The sequence below is a fragment of the Hydra viridissima genome, unplaced genomic scaffold, assembly GCF_058129835.1.
Source record: "Hydra viridissima isolate aposymbiotic clone 2 unplaced genomic scaffold, HvirCarnegie_v1 scaffold_9, whole genome shotgun sequence".
Lineage (NCBI taxonomy): Eukaryota > Metazoa > Cnidaria > Hydrozoa > Anthoathecata > Hydridae > Hydra > Hydra viridissima.
In genome coordinates this window covers 12739203-12766129 of record NW_028324308.1, presented here as the reverse complement: position 1 = coordinate 12766129, position 26927 = coordinate 12739203, and the positions used below count along the sequence as shown (strand labels likewise).

Below are 26927 nucleotides of genomic sequence, written 5' to 3'. Positions count from 1 at the left end.
ACAGTTTGGCTAAAGTTCCGGACCTCAGAGACCTCAATAATAAATAATATCCTAAAGAACCATGACACTTCTTTTGGAACAAAAATTAACATGTAAACTTCAATTTATTTATGAAATATAGAAATATAATAAGAGACAGTCTCTTTAGCAAAGTAGCAGGGTCTAGATACTTTTCAAAAATTAAAATGTAATAAAGATTTGTTTTAAAAGAGCACCTGCGCTAACATGGAAATGGGAGAAAATCCTCTATAAAAAGGTGAGCTGTTTTCTGGTGTTAAATGGAAAAACCTGTAGCATTAGAATTTTTTAAAATATGATGGTAAGATATTCATACTGCATTTTATTTTGTAGCAAATTTACTTTGGTATTTTTATGCAACTTTTATTTAAAGCTGCTTAATTTTAGATATCAGTTTTCATCTTTACTTGCCTTGGTCTTTCCGTCAAAGGTATATGTTTGTGCAATTACTTAGTAGTACCATTTCCATTTTTAATATGTGGAAAGTTTGATTTTTCAGTTTGGCACTATGGAGTCTGCTCTTAAAGAAAATTTAAGAGAAAATAAAATTTCTAATGATCTTCTCAAACTTTAAATCTTTAAAGAAGAAAAAATGTTAACACCTTTAAAAAGTTACAAAAAAATCTGCTATTAGTAGCAAATAAGTTTATAGTTTATCTTCTTTAATATATTTAGTCAGTTCCAGCTTTTCATTAATAGGGTTCCTTTTACAATAAATACATGTTTTTGGTCATTAGCAAAGTTTGTATGATAAAAAAGTTGTTTTCAAATTTATTTTCAATATTTTTTGTTTAACGTATAAAATACAAAAAACTCACTAATTTATTGTAGTAGGTCAGTGTTTGTTTCTAAATTAAGTGTGTGCACCTAAATCAGCATTACAAAAATAAAAAAAGAGAATTTTTTTTAGTAGAAAACATGTTTTTTTTTCTCTGTGTTTTCTTTTTTATATATATATTTTACTTTGAAAAGGTAGGGCATAATTTACTGAGTCAATGTTTGAAATTATTGCATTAGCTGATCAGAGACTAAAGATAATATAATAATCTCAACATTTATATTATGAAATAATATTGCAAAAAAGTTTAACAATTACTTACAAAGTAAAAGATTTGGATCAAACTCTGCAGCCAGATCATAATTAATCATCAGATTTAATCATCATAAATAATCATCAGATTTAATCATCATAAATAATTATCAGATTTAAATCAGCTACTGAAAATTGTGATAAATCATCTGATTCTTTTTTTTCTCCATTATTAATTCATGAAGCTAAGTGAAACTGTAGACAAAGATCTGGATGCTGATGGCTGAGAATATAGAGAAGATGGTTTTTAAGCTTTCATAGTCCATTTTCCAAAGGGATTATGAAGAAAGCTCAAAAAACCATTATTTCATATCCAGCACCAGGTTTCGATCAGTATACAAGCTTGCAGGTTAATTATTAACCTATCCTGAGCTGAGTCAATTAATTAATGCCTGATAGATGATCTTTCAACATCTGCACTAGTTTGGTGAAGATTCAGTTCAGTAGACTAGTATATATGAAAAAGGTTTTAATGGTACAATACATTATGTTAATGACATTATAATAACTGTTAAATCTATTCAATTTAAGATACATAAAAAAAACTTTTTGTTGGTGTTTTTTCAAATAGTAGTCCTGAGTGTAAAAGTTTCATGGTTTTGATAAAATTCATCAGACCAACCAAATTTATTATCTCTCCCGACTCCCCTAAATCTGAAACTGGTTCTGTATAAAAATTAAGAACTTTAAGACCCAATTACTTTTAAATCCAAGTTTGATAAACATTATAGAAGAGTATATGTGTCTAATGGAAAATTTTGGTATCTATTTTTTTATTTAATTTACAAATAACTTTCTTGAAGATATTGAGAGTTACTAATTGCAATATTTTCTCAACAATACAACCACATTTTTTTGTTCTGATATCAAGTGACCATTGTAATAATGATGATGGTTGATGATAAATTTATAGGTGCTGCAATAAAAGATCATGTTTCATGTGATCGCGATTATGTTAAGATAGGTTGTTTCAAGGAATTTCATAATCCAACAGCTCATAACTTGTTGATTACTGATAAGGATGACACAAGTGATGCCTATCAAGGCTTTGACCTAGATTGGGATAAAATGAAAGAATCAATACATAGGTAATGTAACCATTTGTATAAATAGATTTTTTGAAATTTATATTTTATTTTGTTCACTTATATTATTCCAATTTTTTTTTAAACTATCTATAAGTTAATCTTTTGATTTTGTAGCATTGCATGCAGGTGCTCTGAAAAATCAAAAGAAGAAGGGTACAATTTTTTCTACATTATTCATTGGGCTGAATGTTGGTCAAGCAAAACATTAAATGCTGCCCTAGATATTAGTAAAGTTTTCCAAAGATCTTCCAAATGCTTCAATTCTAATTTCCTAGAATGTGATGATGAGCATGTTGAGGAATGTGTTGGTGGATCTGAAGAAAAAACAAATGCTGTGTATCTCTATAAAGTTGTTAGAAAAGATAATATTACAGAACCAGGTGATTTTGATTATTTGGTTTTTTTTAGGTTTCCTAGTTTTGAAATTATTAGGTTTTTTTTTAAACAATAATCAACTTCAATAGACAAATATTTATTTTTAACAAAAAAAAAAAAAAAAAAAAAAAAAAAAATTCTTAAATGCATTACATTTTTTTACTAATATCCAATTTTTCTGCTAACCTAATGCATAATGTTCATTTACAATATCTCTAAATGCATACAAAACAGAAAAAATCATCACTCCATTAGTATTAAACTTTATCTATGTTGCTGTACAGTTATAAGAAGTTTTCTTTTTTTTTTTCAGCTATTGATGGTGGTTTATCAGAATGGAGTGCATTTTCTGAATGCTCTACAACTTGTGGGGATGGTATTAAAGAAAGAGAAAGAACTTGTACAAACCCAGTTCCTAGCGGAACTGGCAATCCTTGTATTGGGAACTTGTCTGAAGCAGTTAAATGCAATCTGGGAAATTGTATAGGTGTGTTTTGGTAATCACATTTTCTGCAACAATTATTTGTAATTTTTTTTCCTTAAAAATCAAAGCTTATTACTTTTTCTACTCTTTATTATGAAAATTGTATTTGTGTTTTTTTTATCGCTCTCTGTAAATATATTAGTTAAATAGTTTAACAATACTAAGGAGTTTTTAAAATCTATTTTTTATACAAGGTATTGTCTTTTTTTAAAGCTACTACAGAATCTCCAATTTTCAGAATATATGAGCCAACAGGTAAGAAGTTACCTTTCAGTTAACTTTTTGACTTTTTTAAAATTTATTGAAGTTTTTTAAAAAACTTTGTTCATCTTTTTGATTTTTTATCTAGAACCTCTTATTTTAAAAGAAGAATCTCTGTTGAAAAAAGGAAAACTTCTAGCAATTTTAAAGAGCATGAATAAGGAGTATATAGTATCATTTGAAGTGAAGCCAATTGCTTTTCAAAAGGGTTGGAAGAGTGTTATTCATTTAACTGTAGGAGAAAATTTAGTTAAATATGGAGACAGAAACCCAGGGATTTGGTTTCATGAGAATGGATCAGGGGGTTTGCACATTTGTTCTGCTGTTAATAGCTTCCGTAATCGTTGTAAAGATACAAATCCTCTTCAGTTAAACAAATGGTCTACTGTTAAAATATCACAACAGTTTTCAGAAGGAAATTATCTATACAACATTTATCTTAATGGAGAAAATATATTTTCTGAAATTAACACAGATGCTCGTGATTTTCTAAATGTTAAAGTATATGTAGCTGATCCTTGGTATGATGCACAACCTGGATTTGTTAAAAACCTGAAGATTATCAATGGAAATGAAGGTAAATTTTGTTATCATTTTAAAGTTAAATATTTTTGTGTTATGTTTCTCATTCCAAATTAATTCTTTCTTACTGAAACTAAAATATGTTGAATGATTACACTATACTGTATTACATTGTAATGTTAAAAAATATCTTATATGCTACCTTTGTTTTAAAAGCAAATATTTTTCTCTGCTATCTCCAGCCTCTTCTTTGAATATTAAATTTATTACTTGATTAATATAAGCTCATAATTAAGTTTTAACCATATGTTTAGGTTGCTGAAAATTTTTTGCTAAATTAATAGTACAATAACAAAATAATAAGATAAAAGCCACTTAACTTTTTAAGTTGAAAGAAATAAGTGGATCTTTAAAAGTTAAAAATATGTTTAGGCAAACTGCTTGGTCGTGAAACTCTGCTTGTTAAAGGAAATTTGTTAGCTGTATTACCAAAGTTAAATATGCAGTATGTAGTATCTTTTAGCATAAAACCAAATTCATTCAGCAAAGGATGGCATAATGTTCTTCATTTTTCTATTGGCTCTGATGTAACCAATTATGGTGACAGAGTTCCTGGAGTGTGGTTTCATAGCAGTGGTGATGGTAGTCTTTACATTGCTGCTCCTATAAATGGCAACCATGATAGAGTCTACACAACAAACCCTGTTCCTGTAAAAGAATGGACCCATGTTGAAATTAGTCAGCAGTTGCAAAATGGTATTTATGTATATACAATCAAGCTGAATGGACAAAAAGTATTTTCTGAACAGAACAACAAACCCCAAAATTTTGAAAATGTTGAAGTTTATACTTCTGATCCGTGGTATCCAGCTCAAGATGGGTTGATAAAAGATCTTCATCTTGTTAATGGAAATCAAGGTTCCTTTGTTTTTTAACATGGCTATCTAAATATGTAACTTAATAAAGTATCTGGAAATTACTATGTTTGTTCTCATGAAGATAATCATTATAAAAAATAGAATAATTTATTTATATTAAAATGTTTAGTAAACTAATAATCCAATGCAGTTTATGTTTTTTAGATGAGCCAACTCCTGTTGCTGCCATCATTCGACCCAAAGGTAATTTTTACTTCAGCTTAAATTTTAAAAGTAAAAATTCAAAGGCTATCATTTATAATACCATTTGTTTAAAGTATCACAGGGATTTTTTTAGAAACGTTTAAAATATCTTATAGAAATAAATTAATCTGTTTTTTTCTTTGCTATATTTAAAATTATTTTCAAATTTTATTTAAAACCACAAGCTGTAAAAAAAAAGATAACATTTGTTACAGTACATAAGTATGTATGTATGTATGTATGTATGTATGTATGTATGTATGTATGTATGTATGTATGTATGTATGTATGTATGTATGTATGTATGTATGTATGTATATGAACCATTAGTTAGCACTTATTTTCGTTTTTAGAATTACGATATATATATATATACACACATATATATATACACACACACACATGCACACACACATACCCTGTATTTCTTTATGTGTTTCAATCAAAGTGCAAGCTCCGGTTTATTAATTTTTAGAGTTTTCATAAAATATTCTTTAAATTTTTCACTTACTTTTATTTTAGCTTTGTAAACACTACTTTAACTCGGAGTTGGAAGAAGAATTCCATTTTTTAGCGAGTTTTGCAGACTGTCTGTGCCTTTCTTGTTCTCAGTTTTGCTGCCACTAAATTTCTGGCAGAATCACTTTTTTTGTCTTTTTAATGTTGTTGGAGACCCAGAACTTTGTTATTTTTTTATTTTTTTGCTGAATTATTCTTCAGCTTCACTGATTAGTTAATATTTGATATCTTGACTGACTTTTTAACTAATCAACTTAGTTTTCTAGAATGAATTTCTTATATACCTTTAATTTCAAGCTCTACCATTTGTTTTTATCCAAAGACTATAGAAGTCACTTTTTTTTCCTGGCACATTGAACAAGTTATCTTTTTCATACTTTTTTAGTACATTTTTAATTTTTCTTTGCTGAATTGAAAAATTCATAGTTTTTACATTAGATTTTTACTTCTTTAACCACAATCACAACTCTTTCTTGTCTGCTCTTCACATTTGTAGCAAAATCCTTAAATCAGTCCATGATATACAGTGATTGACATTTGATCATCATCTCAAACCTCATTCCCATAATTTCATATTCAACTCTGAAAGAAGAATATTCTTAGACATCTTGACTTTGTTTTTATTAAATTATAATTTGAGTTAATTATCTTCTGAGCAAGGTTACCAAAAGAAGTTTAAAACAATGTAATGTAATAAGCATACATATAATTAACAAAATCACATCAACAGTAATATATATATATATATATATATATATATATATATATATATATATATATATATATATATATATATATATATATATATATATATATATATATATATATATATATATATATATATATAAAGAGAGAGAGAGAGATTTTGAAATTAAAGTAGTAACTATTAAGAGATATTATTTTTAAGATGCTAAACTACTTATATTTAAATGTATCTAAATGTCACTTTTATTTTGTTATTTTATTGAGGATTCACATTTGTAACTAAAAATGCACACCTTGATGAGTGCATTTTTGAATTCTTTAACATAGCTTGAGCTTCATTTTTTTCTAGGGCATAATCAGTAGACAAAAAAAGATTTTATGGCTAAATTGAATTTTAATTCATGAAATATTTTCTTTATTATTTTTTTCCAACAGAGACTGTGGACCAACCAATTGAACAAGAGCTAAAAAAGGGTAAACTGGCTGGAACATTATCTCGGTTAGAGAAAGAATACACTGTATTATTTAAGCTAAAACCTAGCTCCTATTCTCAAGGATGGCAAAGTGTTATCCATCTGACAATTGGACAAAATATTGGAAGGTATGGAGATAGAAGTCCTGCAGCATGGTTTCACCATGATGGTTCTGGAAAACTGACTATTGCTTCTGCAATTAGTGGAAATCAAAATTACTACTTCAACACCCAGCCTCTTCCCTTGAATGAATGGTCAAGCTTTCAAATATCTCAATATCGAGTTGATGGAATTTATACATTTAAAGTCTTTTTAAATGGTAAAATTATTCACAGTGTTGAAAACACAAAACCTGAATCTTTTGAAAATGTTAAAGTTTACACAGCAGACCCATGGTATAGTGCTCAAGCAGGTTCCATAAAAGATCTTAGCATTGTAAATGGGAATGTTGGTAAGAATTTACTTAAGTTCTAAATGTACTTTAATTATGTAAAAAAAACAAACAATATTAATAGTTATTTTCAATTATGTTTAATAAATTTGTTTCTGACATTAGAGCAACTTATAAAAGGCAAAGAAACTCACTTAGTTCAAGGAAACTTGGCAGCCACTATACCAAAGCTTGGAAGAATCTATAAGATATCATTTGATGTAAAACCAAATTCTTTTTCAAGTAGATGGCATAATGTTCTTCATTTTACTATTGGCTCTGATGTAACTAATTATGGTGACAGAGTTCCTGGGGTGTGGTTTCACAGCAGTGGTGACGGTAGTCTTTATATTGCTGCTCCTATAAATGGCAATCCTGATAGAGTTTTCAAAACAGAACCTATTCCTCTTAAAGAGTGGTCACACATTGAAATCAGTCAGCAGTTGGAAAATAATATCTATGTTTATGCAATAAGGCTGAATGGAGAAAAAGTGTTTTCAGAAGAAAACACTCAACCCAAAACCTTTGAAAATGTTAAAGTCTACACTTCAGATCCATGGTATCTTGCTCAAGATGGTTCAATAAGAGATCTTATTATTAGTAATAGACAACCAGGTGGTTTTACTAATTAAATTTTTTCTTTGATCAATTAGTCAACTCAATCCTTGTTCTTTATTCTACCAGGGTTTTTATAAATTGTGTAACTAATTTAGTTTAAAAGCAAAAATAGAAGTTTGAATTATTAGATTTATTTTTTAGATCAAGAATCTTTGCCAAATGTAGTGATTTTTGACCAAGGTATAATCTTTTATAAATAATTTTGATTATAAATTTAAAAACAACATCAGATAACTTAAATAAAGAAAATCAGTTAAATAAAGTCTATAATTCTTCAAATAGATTTTGTAGAAGAAACCAATGAACAAGTTAAATAAAGTCTATAATTCTTCAAATAGATTTTGTAGAAGAAACCAATGAACAAGTGTTGAAAAAAGATAACTTAATTACAACCTTGCCATGGTTGGAAAAAGAATATGCTGTATCCTTTAAGTTGAAGCCAATCTCCTATTCACAAGGATGGCAAAGTGTTATTCATCTTACGATTGGACAAGATTATGGGAGGTATGGAGATAGGAGTCCTGCAGTATGGTTTCTTAATGATGGCTCAGGAAGATTGACCATTGCTTCTGCAGTCAATGGAAATCATAATTATTATTTTATTTCTGAACCACTTCCCCTGAATAAATGGTCAAGTATTCGAATATCTCAATATCGTTTTGAGGGAATTTATAAGTTTACAGTGTATTTAAATGGGAAAATTATTCACAGTGTAGAAAATTCAAAACCACAATCTTTTAAAAATGTTAAAGTATATACAGCAGACCCATGGTATGATACACAAGCTGGTTCTATTAAAGATCTGAGCATTGTAAATGGAAATATTGGTGAGCATTCATTTTGTTTACTTAATATTTGTAATGCAAATATTGCTGCTTCCATAAATGATCTTAGTATTGTAAATAAAAATATTGGTGAGCATTAGAGCTGTGCGAGATTAGGTTTTTTTATCTTCGATCAAGATAGCAAAAAATTCGATCGAGTTTGAAATTATTAAACAAACTAGTGAAAGTGTACATTAAATTCATAGGCGCCTGAAAACCTTGTCCTTCAACAAAATCGTATGGTAGGTATTCAGAAGCCAACATGCGCCCAATAGCTTGTGTTGTTTCGTTAACTTTTTCATAATCAGACGTCCATGCTGTTTTCTTAGCCCACAGATCTGTGACACTAATTGACAGTTGTTTTCCAGCTTTATTTTCTTCCTTTTTCATTCTTTTTACTTCTTGTGCCTTTTTATCACACTCTGCTGGTTCCTTCTTATGATAACTTCTCAGGTGAGTAAATAAGCCAGTTGTAGATGAAGTAGGGCAAAATATTTTTTTACTACATTTTCCAATTTTACAAAAACCAAAAATAGTATTGCTAATTTTATGACTATCAAAATGATTCCAAATAACGCTCCTTACTCTCTTGTCCTCCAATTTCAAGCATTTTAATATTATTTTACAGCGACTTTTTGAAGCGTTTTACACTATTTTACAGCAAGTTTTTAAATATTGAACTTTAGGTTCGAATTATATTCGATTAACTAAACACATTCAATTCGAGTTTGATTATTGAATAAACTCAAACTTGAAACTCTGAGTTTCGCACACCTCTAGTGAGCATGTTTTTCTGGATTTATCAAGCTTTTTATTTATACCACTTAAGTTTAACTTCCACTTGCAGATGGAAGTTATAGTGCTTAAAACTATTGTAAACAATAAAAAAAATTTTTTTTTTAATTCTAGTTTCACATATTCGGTAAAATTAAGTATTATTTACTAATTCTTCCACAAATTTTTTTTTTCAAGTTTTACATAGACACATGAAATATGCGAGAATAATTTTTTTTCTCGAGGTTTTATAAAAGGTTTCAAATAAAAACAGCTGAGAGATCTCTGAGATGTCTGAGACCTCTGAGATCTATGAGAAACAAATATTTAACTACTGCTTCTAGTTCATGATCATGTGAAGCAGTTTTATTAAGTATAAACAAAATGAAAAGTGCAACAATTTTTTGACACAAGGGATGAAGTAGTTAACTATTGAGTTCTATGCACTTGGTGTTAAAAGTTGAAGTTTTTGTATGCACAGGAAAACAATTAGCTCCTGCTGAGTAACAAACACTTCAACATGTACTCATAGGGAAGAATGAACAATTAGAACAAGATGGCTTAATACTCTCATGTATTTGCATAAGAGTACTCGGACAACTTTTCTCAGATTCTAAGATATAATCTTATATTAACTGTTATTATATTAACTTCTATTATTATAATATTATGCAATCAGAGTAAGGGCTTATATTAACTGTTATTGTGAAAGAAAACAGAAATAACAAATAAATAATCATTAAGGTTTTTTTTTATGTTTACTTTTGTTAACACTTGCTGTATTTTGAATTTTGAATCTCATACATTTTAGTTTATCACAAAACTCTATTTTAAAAAAAACTCATATACCAATATCAAGGTTTTATCTTAAAATGTGATTTACAAAAATAATTAGATCAGGTCAGAGGTTTTGGGTTTCAAATAAAATGAAAGTCTGTAAGACAAAAAGCTTGAAGAAAACAGAAGGGAGACGGTGCTTGGTAATAAAGAGTAAGTTCAAAATATTTCTGAAGGAGAAAGTATTATGCAGATAGGTTTGGATTCCTCTGAAGAGAGATGAATCTAATCCAGCTTAAAATGACTTGCTTGTTTCTTGTCTACAGCCTGAACCTGAAAAGCCAAAATGCTTATAAATCATCTTCGACTTATTATTTGTAAAACTATAATTAGATAAAACCCATAACAAAAAACTTAGAATGACATACTTTTAGGACTGTCTTGTAAGAACTCTTCAAATTTCAACTTTTGTCACAAACTAATGTGCGTTGTACAACATCTCATACCCTAGATATTTCTTTCAAACAATTTATGCACTGATTGATCTTTGTGTTCATTTCTCCAAGTTTACTGTAAGTTCTTTATCTTTCTTAAACTATTTGGCAAATGCAAAATGGTAAAGGTGTTCAGCAACATTTCTAATTTTAGTTTTACAAATGAGTGGTTGTTTATTACAGGAGAAATTCAAAAATGTCATAATTTTTTTACAACAGTTCAAGTTTTTAAGAAAAAATTTATAAACTTTTTTCATATTATCTTTTATAAAAATTTTTTCTTGTTTTTTTTATCAGAGCAACTGATAGAAGATAAAGAAACTCGTTTAGTTCAAGGAAACTTGATTGGTATTATTCCAAAACTTGGGAAAGTATACAGGGTGTCTTTTGATGTAAAACCAAATTCTTTTTCAAGTAGATGGCATAATGTTCTTCATTTTACTATTGGCTCTGATGTAACTAATTATGGTGACAGAGTTCCTGGGGTGTGGTTTCACAGCAGTGGTGATGGTAGTCTTTATATTGCTGCTCCTATAAATGGCAATCTTGATAGAGTCTTCAAAACAGTACCTCTTCTTCTCAATGAGTGGTCACATGTTGAAATTAGTCAGCAGTTGGAAAATAATATCTATGTTTATGCAATAAGGCTGAATGGAGAAAAAGTGTTTTCAGAAGAAAACACTCAACCCAAAACCTTTGAAAATGTTAAAGTCTACACTTCAGATCCATGGTATCTTGCTCAAGATGGTTCTATAAAAGATCTTGCAATTATCAATGGAAAGCCAGGCAAGTAAACTTTCTAGCTCTTTTTATATTAGGGCTTATAAAAGATTTTAAGAAAATCTCACTCAAAAGATCAATAATGTAAACAACATCATCAAAAAAATAATTGTTAATTAAAAAAATATATATATTTTTTTTTTAGGGTCATATTGTTACACAAAAAAGACAAAATTTTAATGAAAACAAAATTTTAATGAAAACAAAATGTTTTTTAAGTTTTCTATAAATCTTTATGACTAATTAAGTTTATGTATGAGTAATTACTTAAGCTCAATTATGCTCATTAAATATATTAATTCAAAGTATTGGTATTTAGATGACGAATCCTTGCCAAATGTGGTGCTTGTCAATAAAGGTATATTTAAAGTCTAATTGCAACTCTTTATTTGTTTTTTTATGTTTGCTTGTTTTTCCTTTTCCTTTTTAAAATCTTTTTAAATTAGTGTCTTTTATTACTTCATAAAATACATTTAAATTACTGTTAGATTTTGTGGAAGAAACTACTGAGCAGGTGTTGAAGAAAAATAACTTGATTGCAACATTGCCATTGTTAAAAAAAGAATATTCTGTATCTTTTAAGCTGAATCCCAGCTCCTATTCACCAGGATGGCAAAGTGTTATTCATCTTACGATTGGACAAGATTATGGGAGGTATGGAGATAGGAGTCCTGCAGTATGGTTTCTTAATGATGGCTCAGGAAGATTGACCATTGCTTCTGCAGTCAATGGAAATCATAATTATTATTTTATTTCTGAACCACTTCCCCTGAATAAATGGTCAAGTATTCGAATATCTCAGTATCAGCTTGATGGAGTTTACATGTTCACAGTGTACTTAAATGGAAAAATCATTCACAGTGTTAAAAATTCGAAGCCAGAATCTTTTAAAGATGTCAAAGTATATACAGCAGACCCGTGGTATGATACACAAGCTGGTTCTATTAAAGATCTGAGCATTGTAAATGGAAATGTTGGTGAGTCCTCAATTTATTAATGAAATATTTATAATGCAACAAATGCAGTTTTTCTCTATTAATCGCAAGTTACATGACAAGTTTTAAAAGTTTTGAAGTAAAGAAATTGATAACATGTTGTTAGGCCTTGTCGAAAATAGATATCAGAAGTATTGTATGGAGTGTTTAAAAAAAGTTTATTTACTGACAAAATTTGAAAATAACTTTTCTAAAATGAAAAATGTAAATCTTGTAAATCTAAATAGTAGTTTGACTCATTTAGTTAAATATATACATATATACTTTTATTATATAGAACAGCTGATTAAAGACGCTGAAACACCTTTAGTGAAATCTAAGTTAGTAACCATCATTCCTCGATTAGAAAAAATTTATAAAGTGTCATTTGATGTAAAGCCAAATTCATTTTCGGAAGGGTGGCACAATGTAATTCATTTCTCAATTTGTTCTGATGTGTCCAAATATGGGGATAGAGTTCCTGGAGTTTGGTTTCATGTAAGTGGTGATGGTAGCCTTTATATTGCAGCGCCTATAAATGGAAATCTTGACAGAACCTTCCAGACACAACCTATTCCTGTAAAGCAGTGGTCACACTTGGAGATTAATCAGCAGCTCGTAAATGATATATATATTTACTCGATTAAATTAAATGGGTTAACAGTATTTTCTGAACAGAATAACCAGGCCCAAGTTTTTGAAAATGTTAAAGTGTTCGCTTCCGATCCATGGTATCTTGCTCAAGACGGCTCAATAAAAGATCTTTTTATCATTAACGGAAACTCAGGTGAAATAGCAAAATCAATCTAGAATAAACTTAGTGCATACGATTAAACTGTTTTTTGTTGTTGGTGTAATGTAATAAAAAATAGATTTCATCTAATTTTATGAATTTATAATATTGAATAATATTTAATAAAAAAGGTCTCAAGGTTTATTGACCCCTGAAAAAATGTTTTGCAAAAAAAGAAAAGTTAATTGGTCTTTCGAAAAAGTGTTGAGTTCATAACACAAATCAATAATTTTTTTTTTTTTTTTTTTTTTTTTTTTTTTTTTTTTTTTTTTTACGTATCGTGGTGAGTATGTTAAAACCTTTAAACTCGCCTTTTCTTCAGCTTATTCACAAATTATTGATACTACACACCTCAACTGAATAAGGCAATAACTTTTACAGAAAACTCATACAAGAGAAAGGGGGCTAGTTAGTAACGCTGTGCAATTCGTACTCGCGCTATTTTATTATTCTGATTGGTTTGAATGTGTGTAAACAAATTAAAATCAGGTTAGCAGACGAAATATGTTTACTGACCAAAAAATAGTTGAATTGAACTTAAAACTCTTAGCGATTCTTTACACTATTTTATTTAGTAATAGTTCAACTAGTTGCGTCATGTAGACATGGTTACACTTATACTTTTTAGGGTGTAAGCGCGTCCATTTTGCTTCATAAATAAACACATTTTGTTTTGGTTCGCATTGGCAATTAAAATGCTGAAGTAGAAAACTGCATTTAGTCAAAGTTAGCTAAATCGTATCATGCGAAGCACAGTATTCCAGAAAAAAGTCCAAATAAAAAAAGAGAGAGAAAGTTTTTATTGTTAGACGTAAAATGTTTACGTACACTTTTTTTTTTTTTTGGTCTAAAATCACCTTTAAAAGATAGATATTATTAAACTAATGATGGAAATAATCATAAATTCATTATATGTTCCTGATGTTAGAACTAAAAAATATTCATATTATGGGTTTTAACTTAAGATACTAAGAGCAGTAAGGCACTTTGCGCCCTGAAATCTAAATAATTCAATAATTCTTACGGATTTATGGATGTCTTACGGACGTCTTACAGAAGTCGTGCGGACGATGCATGCCCACTGGGTTAGTTCGGAATTTAAACTTTACTTTGGAATGGCGCGTTTATTTCTTAACGTTTAGTGCAAATGTATAATAAAGTTTATGTAGAATTGTTCGACAAAGAGTAAGTTCGAAAGATTTTTAATCTAATGGAGCTATTTTCATTGACAGACACTCAGATTCAGATGAGAGCTATTTAGAAGTAATTTTGACAAAAAACTTGATACTTTCTTGTGGTGAGTGTTTGCCATCATAAAAACACCAACGTGCCAAATTTACGAACGTCTTGCTTGTAATAGTCACCTAACGATAGCGTGCACATCACTATAAATAATCTTAACTTAATGTTTTATTTTTTTAAAATGTAAATAGCTTGAAAATATAACTAAAAATATACTTCTTCGAAAAAGTCAAATGTAAATGAAAAAGCTGTAAAAGTCTTAGATGTATTAAATAATACATAATCGATATTATTCTTTGATCACCATCGGATCATAATCTGGTGGCAGTAGGTAGTTTTTTCAAAGGAAGAATGCCGAAAGGAAAAAGAAATCAAAAATCTACAAAACAGCAAGTTGAAGATGAATTTCGCTGTTCAAAGCGAAATATCTACATTATCTAAGAAAAAACTTGTTTTAAAATTTTCATTTACCCGAACAAGACACCAGCTTGTTCAACCAGCGGCGTAGCAAGGCCGTTTGGGGTCCAGGTTCAAGTTTTTAGTAGGGACCCTCACCGCTCCACAGTGGGTCATTTTACCAATCTAGAAGAAAAAAATTCCAAACACAAATATAAGCTATAACTTTGCTTTTTTAAAGAATAATTATAGGTATAGTAATCATAAAAATGCAAACAAATAAAAATAGTAACGTTTTTTGAATTTTATAAAATTAGCAAATTTAAAGAGTTTAAAGATTTTAGATTTTAGTTTTAATATTAAAGAATTTTTATGAAAGAGGCATTTAAATTTATACTTTACAATTAAATAAAAAAATACATTTTGAAAGAAGCAAAAATAGATTACTCAGCTATTTGGTATCTCACTGGCCATAACATGTTCATCTAGTGAATCCTCAGATGCACAGAATCGTCACTTTATAAAGCTGTCTCACTTTGCTCACTTTCTAATAAATTTAGAAATTCAGGATTCATTTTAATATGCTTAGTTTTCGGGCTCTAAAACTTGCTATAACCGGATCTGAAGTAATTACAGTCCGCTTGATAAATCAATATTTGTGTCCATTCGTGACGTTTTCCTCGTAAAAATGTTCCGTAAACTGCCAGTTGTGTTTGTTTCTAGCTTCTTGGGCTTCTTCAGAATATTATTCGATTGAAAGAATGAACGTTTCCATAATAGCTCTGCCGTGAAATAAAACTTTATGATGGGTAACAGGCATAGGATACCATCCATATTATTCAATTTATAGGTCCTGGGTCTCTCTTGCGTAGGTTTTGAATTTATCCAAACTTATTTTACGATCCGAGTTTATACATTCTAGAAGAATTCCTTAGCACTTTATTAATCTAAGCATACTCCTCTCATCTTATTCAACTGCGCAGCATTTCTGAAAAATTTAGATTCAATTTAATTCAACTGCGCAGTATTTCTGAAAATTTTCCAGGCATAAATATGTGATAATTCAAAGCAAAGATATTTTTAGATTATTTCTTTTATTTTGGCTTCTTTAACTTTGTGGTAAGAGGGATATTGAAATTTAAGCTTCCAGCTAACTCACGAGCTTTTTGGTACTGCTGAGTGGAGAGATTAGCATGAACTATTAATACAAGCCCTTGTTCCGCCGACAATGGTAGTGGTTGCTTTAGCAATGATTCCGGAGTCTTTTTTAAAATTGTACCTTGATACGAATATGCAACCAAACGTTCTTTAACAATGGAAGCTGAGTCTTTTTCCTTGTTTCCTTAGCTTCCGTGGCCATAATTAGCTCTTGGCTACTTGACTCCAGGAGATGTTGCAATTTGTACTTTTGAGCTTTAGGACAACAAGCGCTAAAAGATTTTATGCCATTTTGTTATGCCGATAAAATGACGAATATGAAAATACAAGCCTTCACAGTTACTAAGGTTACAGAAAACTTGGAAGCAGTTAATTGGACTGCAATGTTGAAAAAACGGAAACATTTAAAAAATATTGAATTCCCAAGTGTCGCTATCAATTCATATTCTTTTTGGTGAAGATTATACTAGTTACACTGTACAGAAAAAGAAGTAAAAGGAGGACCTAACGAACCAGTAGCTTAGCTCATACAATTGGCGGTTTTGGTGGGTACTTATCAACTCACTTTGTAAAATTGGCATCAGGCAACAAGGACATGGAAGACATCAATAGCACCCTATCGTTTGGCAAACACGGAAAAGCGTCAGGTTTGGCATGTGATGTAGCAGAAATGTATTTAAGAATCGTAAAACACCAGGATGATTGAAGTTACCAAAGGATTTTGTGGAGAAATCTGGATCTTTAAGCAGAACCAGAAGTGTTCAGTTTAATCAAATGATATTTGGAATCAACTCGTTGTCTTTTATGACACAAACAGTGACACAAGAACACACAAAAAAAATACTTAAAAAAATACCCTTTAGCTTCAGAAGCAGTTCTTGCATCAACCTATATGGACAATATAATCAGTTCAGTTGTTGATGAAAAGACTTGAATTATACAATGAATTATCAGAACTTCAGCAGTCAGCAGAAATGTACTTAAGAAAATAGCTATCAAACTCAGTAGAAGTTCTTAAGGTTATATTGGAAACTGATCGTGTTGAGCATACCAATTTAGATTCTGGAAAGTTGCCATCAGTAAAGACACTTGGTGATGTCTGGAAAGCAAAATCAGATTTATTCACCTTCAAAGTTATGTTATACGAAAAAATACAAGTTTTGCAAATGGGTTTTGTTTAAAAAAATGGCAACGTTGTTCGATCCATTAGGATTCGTCTCCCCTTACACTCGCATCAAAGTTATTATTCAAATGTTGCGGATTGATAGATGAGAGTGGGATGATAAAATTCCCAGCAAACATGTTAATCAAGTGAAAACATGGTTTCATGAATTAGAAGATCTTGCAAGCTTGCCAAATTCCTAGTTGCTTGTCAATTGTTAGAAAAAAATCCATTCACTTTTTTACAGATGCATCTTGTGAAGCGTATAGGGCTGTTGCTCACCAACAATGTTTATACGACACAGGAGAATTGACATTCAGAATCGTATTGTCAAAAGATAGAGTAAGTCCATTTAAATCTATCAGTATCCCAAGACTTGAACTACTTGGAGCTGTCTTTGGTTTAAAACTTGCGGAAGTGACTATAGCTTTGAAAGTTGAGCTAAAAGATGTAACTTTATGATATGATAGCTTAAATGTTCTATGGTGGATCAGAAACTAAAGTCAAAAATTAAAGCCATTTGTTGAAAACCGTGTTGGATTAATACAATTCAAAACAGAAACAATGGAGGTACATACCCAAACATCTAACAAAATAAAGAAAAGGGCTAACCAATAACAACTGTTAAGTTTTCCACTTAAAACACAAACCAACTAGTTGATATTCAATAGATTCTCAAGTTGGAAAAAATTAGTCAGAGTGAGCAGATAGATACATAGATTCCTAAACAACTGTCAATTTGAGATTAGTTTACGTAAAAAAATAACAACAGACGAAAATCAAGAAAGCGAAACAACGAAAATAATTGCTAATGCCCAAAAACGAAAGTTTCGAAGAAGAATCCAAGAAAAAAATCCAAGAAGAAACCTGTTGAAAGGAAAGACAGTATCAATATTAAGTAAAATTATTTTTTTAAACCCAAAATTAAACGAAGAAGGTTTAGTACGCGCTTATAGCAGATAACAAAATGCTGAAAGCCTGCCATATGATGTAAAATATCCAATCAATTTGCTAAAAGTCACATAGTAACAAAATTGATCATAAGATGATATACCACAAACTCTTTAGATAGAACAAATTGGATTAAAATTTGCTTGTAAATATAAGTAAAAATATACTCATTCGAAAAAGTCAAATTTAAATGAAAAAGCAGTAAAAATCTTAAATAATATGTAATCGGCATTATTCTGTGATCACCATTGGATCAAAAGCGATATCGAACGTGACATGACAAATATTCCAAATCTTAAATTGAAACATTTCCCTCAGTGAAAATCTACGTCTTTTTTATGTGTCATAGTTTTAGGTTTAGACATATAAAAATCTCTTTCTGCTCCTTCTGTAAATCAATTAAACAAAGACTCAATCACTCAACAGTTTCAAATTAAAACAATAAATTTCTAACAATTTGTCGAACTGAATCTAATTCAATCTTACAACTTTTGAACATTTTTGGTTTCGAATTAACGATAGTTCGAATCATTTTCAAATTAATTTAATTTTTGAACTAACTAAGCCCCTGCGCATCGTTTCATTTCCGTATCATTATCATTCCGATAAGATAATGGAAAAAAAGTTTCGTCGGAATGACTAGAGTTCTGGTATATACTAGGGTTGTTCGCCGTAAAAAAAAACTTGCGAAAATTTTGCATTTTTATCTTCCGTATTTCAAGTTGCTATTGCGGAATTTGTTCTTGCGCAAATTTACCTTCCGTAATGCGTTAAACGAAAAAAAAAAAAAATTATTATTCCGTAATAACTCTTTACGAAAAGAAACTTGCGAAACAAAGCATTTCGAAAGAATACTTGCGAAACAGTTCCTTACGGAAGGAGCGTTTCGGAATGTGCGCTTACGGAATAGACTCGAAAGCAGTCATTAAATTGTTATACAAAAAAATATCATTATTTATTATTTGAATGATGTTGTTAAATGATTCTTCAATATATATATATATATATATATATATATATATATATATATATATATATATATATATGTACTTCTAAGTTAGGAGGGGGGAGGGCGCTGAAACAGAAATTAGAGGGCCTGACGCAGCTGAAATCTTATTGGAAAAAGCTGAAACTTTGAGTTAGTTTTGTCTCTATGCCAGTGTTTATATGTATTAATATTTATCAAGTACCGACTTTGGTTCACTTCCGACTTTCGGTTGTTTATTGTCTTTGGCTTTGCAGAAATGGAGGTTTACTATTTATATTCTCATATATAAAATCTTAAAAAATATTTGGTTCCATTACATTTTTTATTAATTTGTCACTATTTTTTAGACTAGTTATAGCTCTGAAACTTTCAGTGCTTGTAGAGTCCTAGTGAGCTTCTATGTTAAAATTGTTTTAACATAGAAGCTCACTAGGACTCTACGAAAGGGTTGTATTGTACGTACCCGCTTTTTTGCTGCAAAATCTTGCAACTAATTTTTTACTGCTCTCCAAATTAGCTAGAGCTTTAAAACTTTCAGCGGTTGTATAGTCCCAATAACGCTGGGATGTTGAAAATTGAGGGGAAGGGGAGGATCAAAATTAAAGCGTACGTACTTAAATTATGTCTTTTTTTTTTTATTTCAACTGAAGCATTGTTTCCCAATCACGGAATTTTATTCGTATAAAACCGTTTTTTTTTTTTCCATTAACTTACTGACTCAGGGACTAATTAACTGCTCTCTCACAACTTCGGGTAAGTAATGAATATAAGGAAAGGAACAGGAGAAAAACTGCTTTGAGTTACACTAATGACAAGTTTACATTAAAAATTAGTTCGATAATGACCTCATTTTTTACACCGACTCATTCAAAACAACTCAATTTCTGCAATAAAAAATCTTTCATTAAAATTTAAGATTTGGTTATTTAATGTTAACATGTTAGTAAAAGTTTAATTATTGCGTTATTAAAACAATTATTACGTTATTAAGATAATTATTTCGTTAGTAAGATAATTATTTGACAAATATAATAAAAAGTGTTGCTAAAATCAATGTATAAAAATCGTTAATAGTTAATTAAAGTTGAAATTAATATTTCTGCATAATATTAAACTTTATAAAATTAAGCATACTCAAAAGCATGGGATGTAACCGGTTTCTTTGTTCATCTTGTATAATTCCTGCTACACTAAATAAACTTTCAGATGCAACTGAAGTTGCACTTAAGCACAAAATCATTTTACAAGCTAGCGTTATAAGTTTATAGGTGTCACCTTCTGTTTGATAAAAAGCCATACACCCATTTTCTTCTATAGCTAATTTGTTTCTCTCATTAACCATCATTAAATGTCTGTCATACTTTTCGAATTCCAAGTTTATTTGATGAATTTGATCCACAAGCAGATTTGTACATGGTGTTATTAAAAATTTATCCGTTAATTGTGATTCAAAAGTAATACTTTTATGTCTTGGTGTATTTCCATTACTCGCATTATTTGACAATTGGTTTGATGGAATTGATGTTGTTAAATGAATGGCATCTTGCGATGACAAACTAACTTGTTGCATCTGCGGTGTTAATATTTTTTTAATAAAATTTTTTGCTCGAATTATTAAACCAAGACGTTGGGTTATATCTTCCACAAATTCAAATTTTTTATATCGAAAATCAAGATAAGTAGCTGCCACAAAAATATCATCAGTTAAAATATAATTTAGGCGACTTTTTAAAGAATTTAGTAACTGAAATTTTAATGCTTCTATTAGATCTGCAGAGAATTCCATATTAGTTATTTTACTATTCAATAAACTGTAAACAGCTGGAAATAATAAAGAAACTGTAGGATAATTTCGACCACTTAAGCTTATTGTCAAATCTTTTAGTGATTCAAACAAATTGCAAAAATCATTTATTATTATAAACTCGTCATCTGAAGGCACATATTGAAAAATGCATTCAGCACCATTTTCATATTTCATAGATAATAAAGCATCTTTATTTGAAAAAATTGAATCAAGCATATCATATGTTGAATTCCATCTTGTTTTAACATCTTGCACTAATTTTATCTTTACGTCATATTGTAATATATCTTGTTTTTCTTTAAGTCTTTTCGTTAATCCTATATTTTAATATAGAGATATTAAATAATAATAAATAATGAACTGAATAATGTAATCAATAATTTATGCTCTAACAATATCAAAAACATTAATTCTGAAAAGTTTGTATAAAATAATTACCTTCACTATGTCTAAATAAACCAACTAATGATTTGCACTTTGCAATCAAGCTATTAAGTTTATCTTTAAGTAAATTAATTCCTTCATATTTTCGAGCTTCAGCTTCTGTTATCTCGATTGTTCGTAATTCGTCATCTTTATTAAACTTTTTTATATTTATGATATTTCTCCCTATAACATTACAATATTTATTTATAACAATAATAAACATAATATTAAAAATAATTTAAAAAAGTACATACCCTTACAGTTGGTATATCGTTTGATATTAAATTTTTTAAAATAATCGACTGAGCATGAATTTATTTTATGACCAACGCATGGAAAATATTTTAATAGAGGATCTAAATCTGTTAAAGCTTTTTTCATGTTAAATCCAGAGTCTGCAACAGCGTATAGAGCCTAAATTTAAAAAAAAAATTTTTATAATCCATACTCTTCTTGTGATATATTTGAAAAAAATGTAGGTTTCTACAAGCCTTCACTGCATTTGCAATCTATGGGTTAATTTTCTATAATTGTGTACCTTATTTTCGATATTCCATTCTTGTAATATTTCTTTGATTTTTGAAGTGATGTATGGAGATTTATGTGATTCGGTCAAGTGATATAAACCCAGAACTCGACTACAAAGACGATAATTTTTATCAACATAATGAAAAGTTGCACTTAAATAGGCTTCTTGCGAAATTGAAATCCAAATATCGTGTGTGAGCGAACCATATGATAAATCGTTCATATCTTTTTGTACATTTATCTTTACTCTTTCATACTTAAAATAACATAGTTATATATATATATATATATATATATATTTGTAAAAAATACTTACCATTTTCGGAACTAAAGTATATGATATTGTTTGTCGTTGAGGCAGTTTGTAATCTTGATTTAAACTTTTAACAAAATCAATAAATGATTGGTGATTTACAAGGCACATCGGCATATTGGCTTTGAGAAGGAAATCAAGCAATTTCTCAGTTATAACCAGCGTCGGCCTTAGCTTTTTTGACAGGTTGGGCAAAACTTGTGAACGCGCCCCTAGGTATATATGGGTGGGTTGTTACCATTAACAACGAGACCAATGCTCTAAAATGATGAACAAGAGTGCTAAAGGGAATATATAGTTTAATGCAAAGAGATCCATATAGTGCATCAAGTTTCTTATTTAATTAATTTTTTATTAAAGTTATAAACTTAGACTTTTCATGATATGGGTTTATAGAAATGAGTGACTAAATAAATAGACAACGCAACGCTGCTTTTAAAATAACAAATGTTTTTATTTAACAAATGTTTTTAATATAATAAATCCTCTAACTATATAAACAAGAGTTATTAAATTTTAAAATGTAACTTTTCTAGCTTTTTTTGTCCACGAAATCTCTTATCAAACTAGAAAAATCTAAATTTTCATCTATTTCTTGCTCGATTGATAACATAGATAGAGAATTAAGTCGATCTTGCAACATGGTATTTCTTAAATATGTTTTGATTAACTTCAGTTTAGAAAAACTACGTTCTCCACTAGCAACAGTAACAGGTATTGTAAGAAGAATGCGCAGAACAATCCATGTATTTGAATAAAACTCTTGTAGACAATATTTTTAATAAAGTTCAGTACAAAAAGTGGTGTCATCTCTTTTGTATTTATTTCATTTTCAACATTGCTTAATTTATCTTTAACAAAAAACTGCACACTTATTAGTTCGTCGCATAGCAAAGCACCATCAATTTCTGATTTTGCATTTACAGTTAAATTTTCTTGTAATTGTTTACACAATTTTAAAAGTTCATTCTTGATGGGCAAATTATCCAAATTAAATAAAAAGCTCCATATACTTACATATTCATTAAGTTGTTCAAATCTTTCATTTATTGACGACAGACATGTATCTAATAAAGGGTTAAAAAATGTCACTTCAAGTTTCTTCTCGGGATTTTGAATTGGTTCGTCAGCAGCATTTTCATCATAATGACGTTTCACTCGTCGCACTCTTTTAAGCGGCTTAAATATTGGATCGATGTTTAAATCTTCAGCTAACTCTTTGGCATCAATCGTTGTTTGTTTAAAGCAAAACGTTCTGTAATTTTCCAAAAATGTCATGCATTTTTTCAACATTTCAGCGCACTGTATTATATCCATGTCTTTGGCTTGCATTGCTTTACTAACAACGTTTATTGGGAACAGTATATTGTACCATGCAATTAAAGAAACTAAGAAACTATAGTCTTTTAATTGTTCTGCTAATGTTTGCGCTTCGTGTGCAATATCGGGAGTTTTGGTTTCAGTTTCATATATAGTAATTAAAGCATCATGTACGCTGCTTATTTGGTATCGGATGGCTTTGAGGCTCTCAATTTTGGCTTCCCAACGAGTGTCGCATAATCGTTTAAGAGTGAAGTTTGTTGTATGACTAAGTAAAACATTCCAGCGTGAAGTTGATGCAGAAAATAATGTGAATAATCTTTGTATTATGCCAAAAACGTTAATTGGAATTTAGTGAAGACTGCGCTGCGTCACAAATAACCAAATTGAGAGAATGACTTCCACATGGAAGGTAAAAAGCCAAAGGATTCAAATCTAATATTCGCTTTTGTAGACCTATCTTTTTACCTTTCATATTTGCACCGTTATCGTAACCTTGCCCTCGACAAAAGCTTACATTCAGACCAAAATCTTTTAAAGCTCCAATTATGATTTCTGTTAAACCAAGACCTGTCGTGTCGTTAACATTGAAAAACCCAAGAAAGTGTTCATTTATTTTTATAGGATATTCTGATATATTTACAACTCTAATCGTAAGCGAGAGCTGTTCTTTGTGAGATACGTCAGGAGTGCAGTCAGCAATAATAGAATAATATGTACTTTTTAGAGCTTTGGATATAATTATGTTGGTTAATTTTGATGCCATTATATCTATCATTTCATTTTGAATGATTTTTCCACAGTAATGATCAGAAATATCTCCTTTAAGAGCTAGCGTGACGTGGTTTAACATGATCGGATCAAATTTAGCGAGTAATTGTACCAACCCTAAAAATTTGCCGTTATTAACTGCATACAATTTATCAGAAGAACCTCTAAAGGCCATATTATTTGTTGCCAAGTATAAATTAATGTTCATCAATCGTTCAAGAACACTTCGCCACCTTAAACTCTCCTTTTCGATTTGCTTTTGTTCTTGTTTATCAATAGTTTCACCAGCTTTCATTCGTATTTCTGTCTCAATCCATAGTTGATAAGCATTTCTGTGTGACTAGCTATTTTCGTGAATTTTTAATGCTTCTGTTAAACTCTTCCATTTATTGAATCCATGTCCCTTTAACTTTAAATTCATGTTGAAATCAAAAAGTTTGCAGCAAAAACAAAATACCGCATCTTTAGAAACTGAGTACACAAGCCAACGTCGTGAAATAACCTCACCATTTGAAAGTTTTCGGTTGTAATAAGCATTTGAAAAATGTCGTCTTCTATTACCGCGTGGATATGTGTCCAAATTCACTTGTATTGCACCTATATTAATTACATAATCAACAAATTGAATGTTGCGATGAATTGGCCACAAACCACAGTCTGAGTAATCGATTGCTGTTTCTTTGGTGCGATCATTTACATCACCATCTTGGCCATCATCATTTTCGTTATCGATATCTTTTTCATCGTAGTGAACATTTCCAACTAATACTATTCCGTCTTCTTCATCGCTGGTTGATGTATCACTAAATATATGCGCAACATTTTCTCCTTCCTTTATTTTATTACAATCACTATTTTCCGATGTAAAATAATTTTCAAGTTTTTTATAATTTTTCTTCAAATTATCAACTTTTTCTGCTTTACGTTTTCTGTATTGAGCACCAGATGGTTTCTTATTATTATGAGTTTTAAAAACATTTTTTTCTTTATTATGAGTACTCTCCATTGATTGCTGCTGACAGTTTCTATTTGTCTAAAATTTTGAAATAAAAAATTACTCGCAAGCTAATAATTCATAAACAATTTCCTTATTTATACTTACCTCCTTTTTATTACCGCAAAATTTGAAAACTTGACAAAAACTGAATTTGAATCACAAATACAACTTTAAATTTCTTCTACAAATCAATAAACAACCCGCTCGCAACTCGTACCGAAAATAACGTTTAAAATTCAAACTTTAAATAGATGGAACGCAAAATAATTGGCGCCGAGAAAGATACAAGTACAAAAATGAATTTAAGTCACAAAATATATGCTATGATTGAAACACTTTTTAGCAAAATTATTAATTTTGCATAAAGAATTTTTAACAGTGTAATAATACAATAAATAAATAATTTAAAGAAAATATTTTTATAAAAAAAACAAACATTCGAAAAAATTTAGGTAGACTTATTTTTTCTATTTATTATATTGTTGAAGTTTGCATACAACGTTTGGCGCCCCAGTTTCCTGGCGCCCTTGGGCGGCGCCCAGCCTTGCCCCCCTCTAAGGCTGGCACTGGTTATAACTTCTTGTCTTTTTAATGTAAACCTTTTATTACTGTAGCTGTTTTCATCAACTTCTATTTCTTCATTTTTTTCCAAATCTAAATCGTAAAGAACATCTAGTTCTTGTCTTTTGACATTACAATTCGATGGTCCAAATATTTTATGAACAGATTTTAGGTGCCAAATTATGTTGCTTGTGGAATTGCCGGACCATTTTATTTTCAATTTACTATTGTCCTCGGGATACTTCATTTTACAATGTTGACATATTACAAATGTATTATTTTTTTGAAACAAATCTACATGATCCTAAACAAATGACTTACATGCTGTAAATTTTCTTTTTTCCCCCAAAATGGGAAAGTTTATGATGTTCAAGTTATGTTCATTATTTAACTCTTGTTCATTGAAAGACATTTTTAGTATATTTTATGAAAGTCTAGGTTTATTTATAAAAATTTACTAACTGAAACTTATCAATATCATTATACTTAAAATAATTAGTATTTTAGTTACCTAGTTAATTATACGTATTTGATTCATAAAACGTAATTAAATATTTGTAATTAGCCGCGTTTCGCAAGTGTTTTTCTGTTAAGAACTGTTTCGTAAGTTGCGGTGCGAAAGAGTTTCGTTTCGAAAGAAATTTGGTTTTTTATCATTATTTCAAAAAATAAAACCTTAAAATGTTCATATGTTGCAATACTGAAAATAAAATTTGATTATAAACCTTTTGGTATATAAAAATTTTATTTTTTACAATTATATCCGTTTGGCCGACAAAATTTTGTTATAGACTTCAAAACGTCGTTTAGCGAAAGAGCTCGTTCCGCAAGTGCGACTTCCGTAAGCGCTACTTTCGTATGTAGCAAAATAGTTTTATTTCGCAATTCAACTTGCGAAAGGCGACATTTCGTAAGTAGCATTTGCGAAATGAACATCAACGGTTTTTTTTGTTTCGTAAAATTCGGTACGAAAAAAAAAAATTCCTGATTCTCAATATCCTTCCGCAAGAATTTTATTTTTCCGGAATTGTACGAAATATTGCGGTTAACAACTCTAGTATATACCGAGATTTAAACTAACTACAATACCGGTTAAAATATTTTTAACGATATTTTGTCGTAATCATCCGATGACACTTTTTTTTTTTCCATTATCATACCGGAATGATAACGATACGGAAATGAAA

The 26927-nt window shown here is 29.6% G+C and overlaps 4 protein-coding genes across 9 annotated transcripts; 1 reads left to right on the top strand and 3 right to left on the bottom strand.

Annotated features, from left to right (window-relative positions):
• On the top strand, window positions 1-13226 carry LOC145186035 (uncharacterized). Of its 3 annotated transcripts, none has more exons than XM_090099277.1 (17): window positions 1-256; window positions 406-448; window positions 2022-2196; window positions 2311-2576; window positions 2885-3058; window positions 3269-3310; window positions 3405-3893; window positions 4271-4756; window positions 4921-4959; window positions 6619-7107; window positions 7213-7701; window positions 7846-7884; window positions 8043-8531; window positions 10871-11359; window positions 11673-11711; window positions 11842-12330; window positions 12626-13226. In XM_090099277.1, exons 3-17 carry the CDS (start codon window positions 2177-2179, stop codon window positions 13135-13137), a joined length of 4551 nt encoding a protein of 1516 aa, XP_089955403.1. In that variant the 5' UTR covers window positions 1-256; window positions 406-448; window positions 2022-2176; the 3' UTR covers window positions 13138-13226. The 3 variants fall into 3 exon arrangements, with proteins under 3 accessions (XP_089955403.1, XP_089955402.1, XP_089955404.1); XM_090099276.1 differs by having other exon boundaries at window positions 214-319; XM_090099278.1 differs by lacking the exons at window positions 10871-11359; window positions 11673-11711; window positions 11842-12330; window positions 12626-13226 and having other exon boundaries at window positions 214-319; window positions 7987-8070.
• Window positions 13227-19924: 6698 nt separating this feature from the next.
• On the bottom strand, window positions 19925-23238 carry LOC149884123 (E3 SUMO-protein ligase ZBED1-like). Of its 3 annotated transcripts, none has more exons than XM_090098821.1 (6): window positions 23109-23238; window positions 22095-22351; window positions 21789-22034; window positions 21505-21664; window positions 21263-21433; window positions 19925-21141 (listed from the first exon to the last, which is right to left on the bottom strand). In XM_090098821.1, the coding sequence occupies exons 2-6, from the start codon at window positions 22206-22208 to the stop codon at window positions 20108-20110; spliced, it is 1725 nt and encodes a 574-aa protein (XP_089954947.1). In that variant the 5' UTR covers window positions 22209-22351; window positions 23109-23238; the 3' UTR covers window positions 19925-20107. The 3 variants fall into 3 exon arrangements, with proteins under 3 accessions (XP_089954947.1, XP_089954949.1, XP_089954948.1); XM_090098823.1 differs by having other exon boundaries at window positions 22095-22372; window positions 23109-23187; XM_090098822.1 differs by lacking the exon at window positions 23109-23238 and having other exon boundaries at window positions 22095-22510.
• LOC149884122 (uncharacterized) lies at window positions 22749-23630 on the bottom strand. Its single transcript, XM_090098826.1, has one exon. It carries the CDS (start codon window positions 23421-23423, stop codon window positions 22764-22766), a length of 660 nt encoding a protein of 219 aa, XP_089954952.1. The 5' UTR covers window positions 23424-23630; the 3' UTR covers window positions 22749-22763.
• LOC149884121 (zinc finger MYM-type protein 1-like) lies at window positions 23607-26266 on the bottom strand. 2 transcript variants are annotated; one of them, XM_090098825.1, is made up of 2 exons: window positions 26062-26266; window positions 23607-25215 (listed from the first exon to the last, which is right to left on the bottom strand). In XM_090098825.1, exon 2 carries the CDS (start codon window positions 24475-24477, stop codon window positions 23752-23754), a length of 726 nt encoding a protein of 241 aa, XP_089954951.1. In that variant the 5' UTR covers window positions 24478-25215; window positions 26062-26266; the 3' UTR covers window positions 23607-23751. The 2 variants fall into 2 exon arrangements, 1 of the variants encoding a protein (XP_089954951.1); XR_016455948.1 differs by lacking the exon at window positions 23607-25215 and adding an exon at window positions 25666-25833.
• Between the last annotated feature and the right edge of the window lie 661 nt (window positions 26267-26927).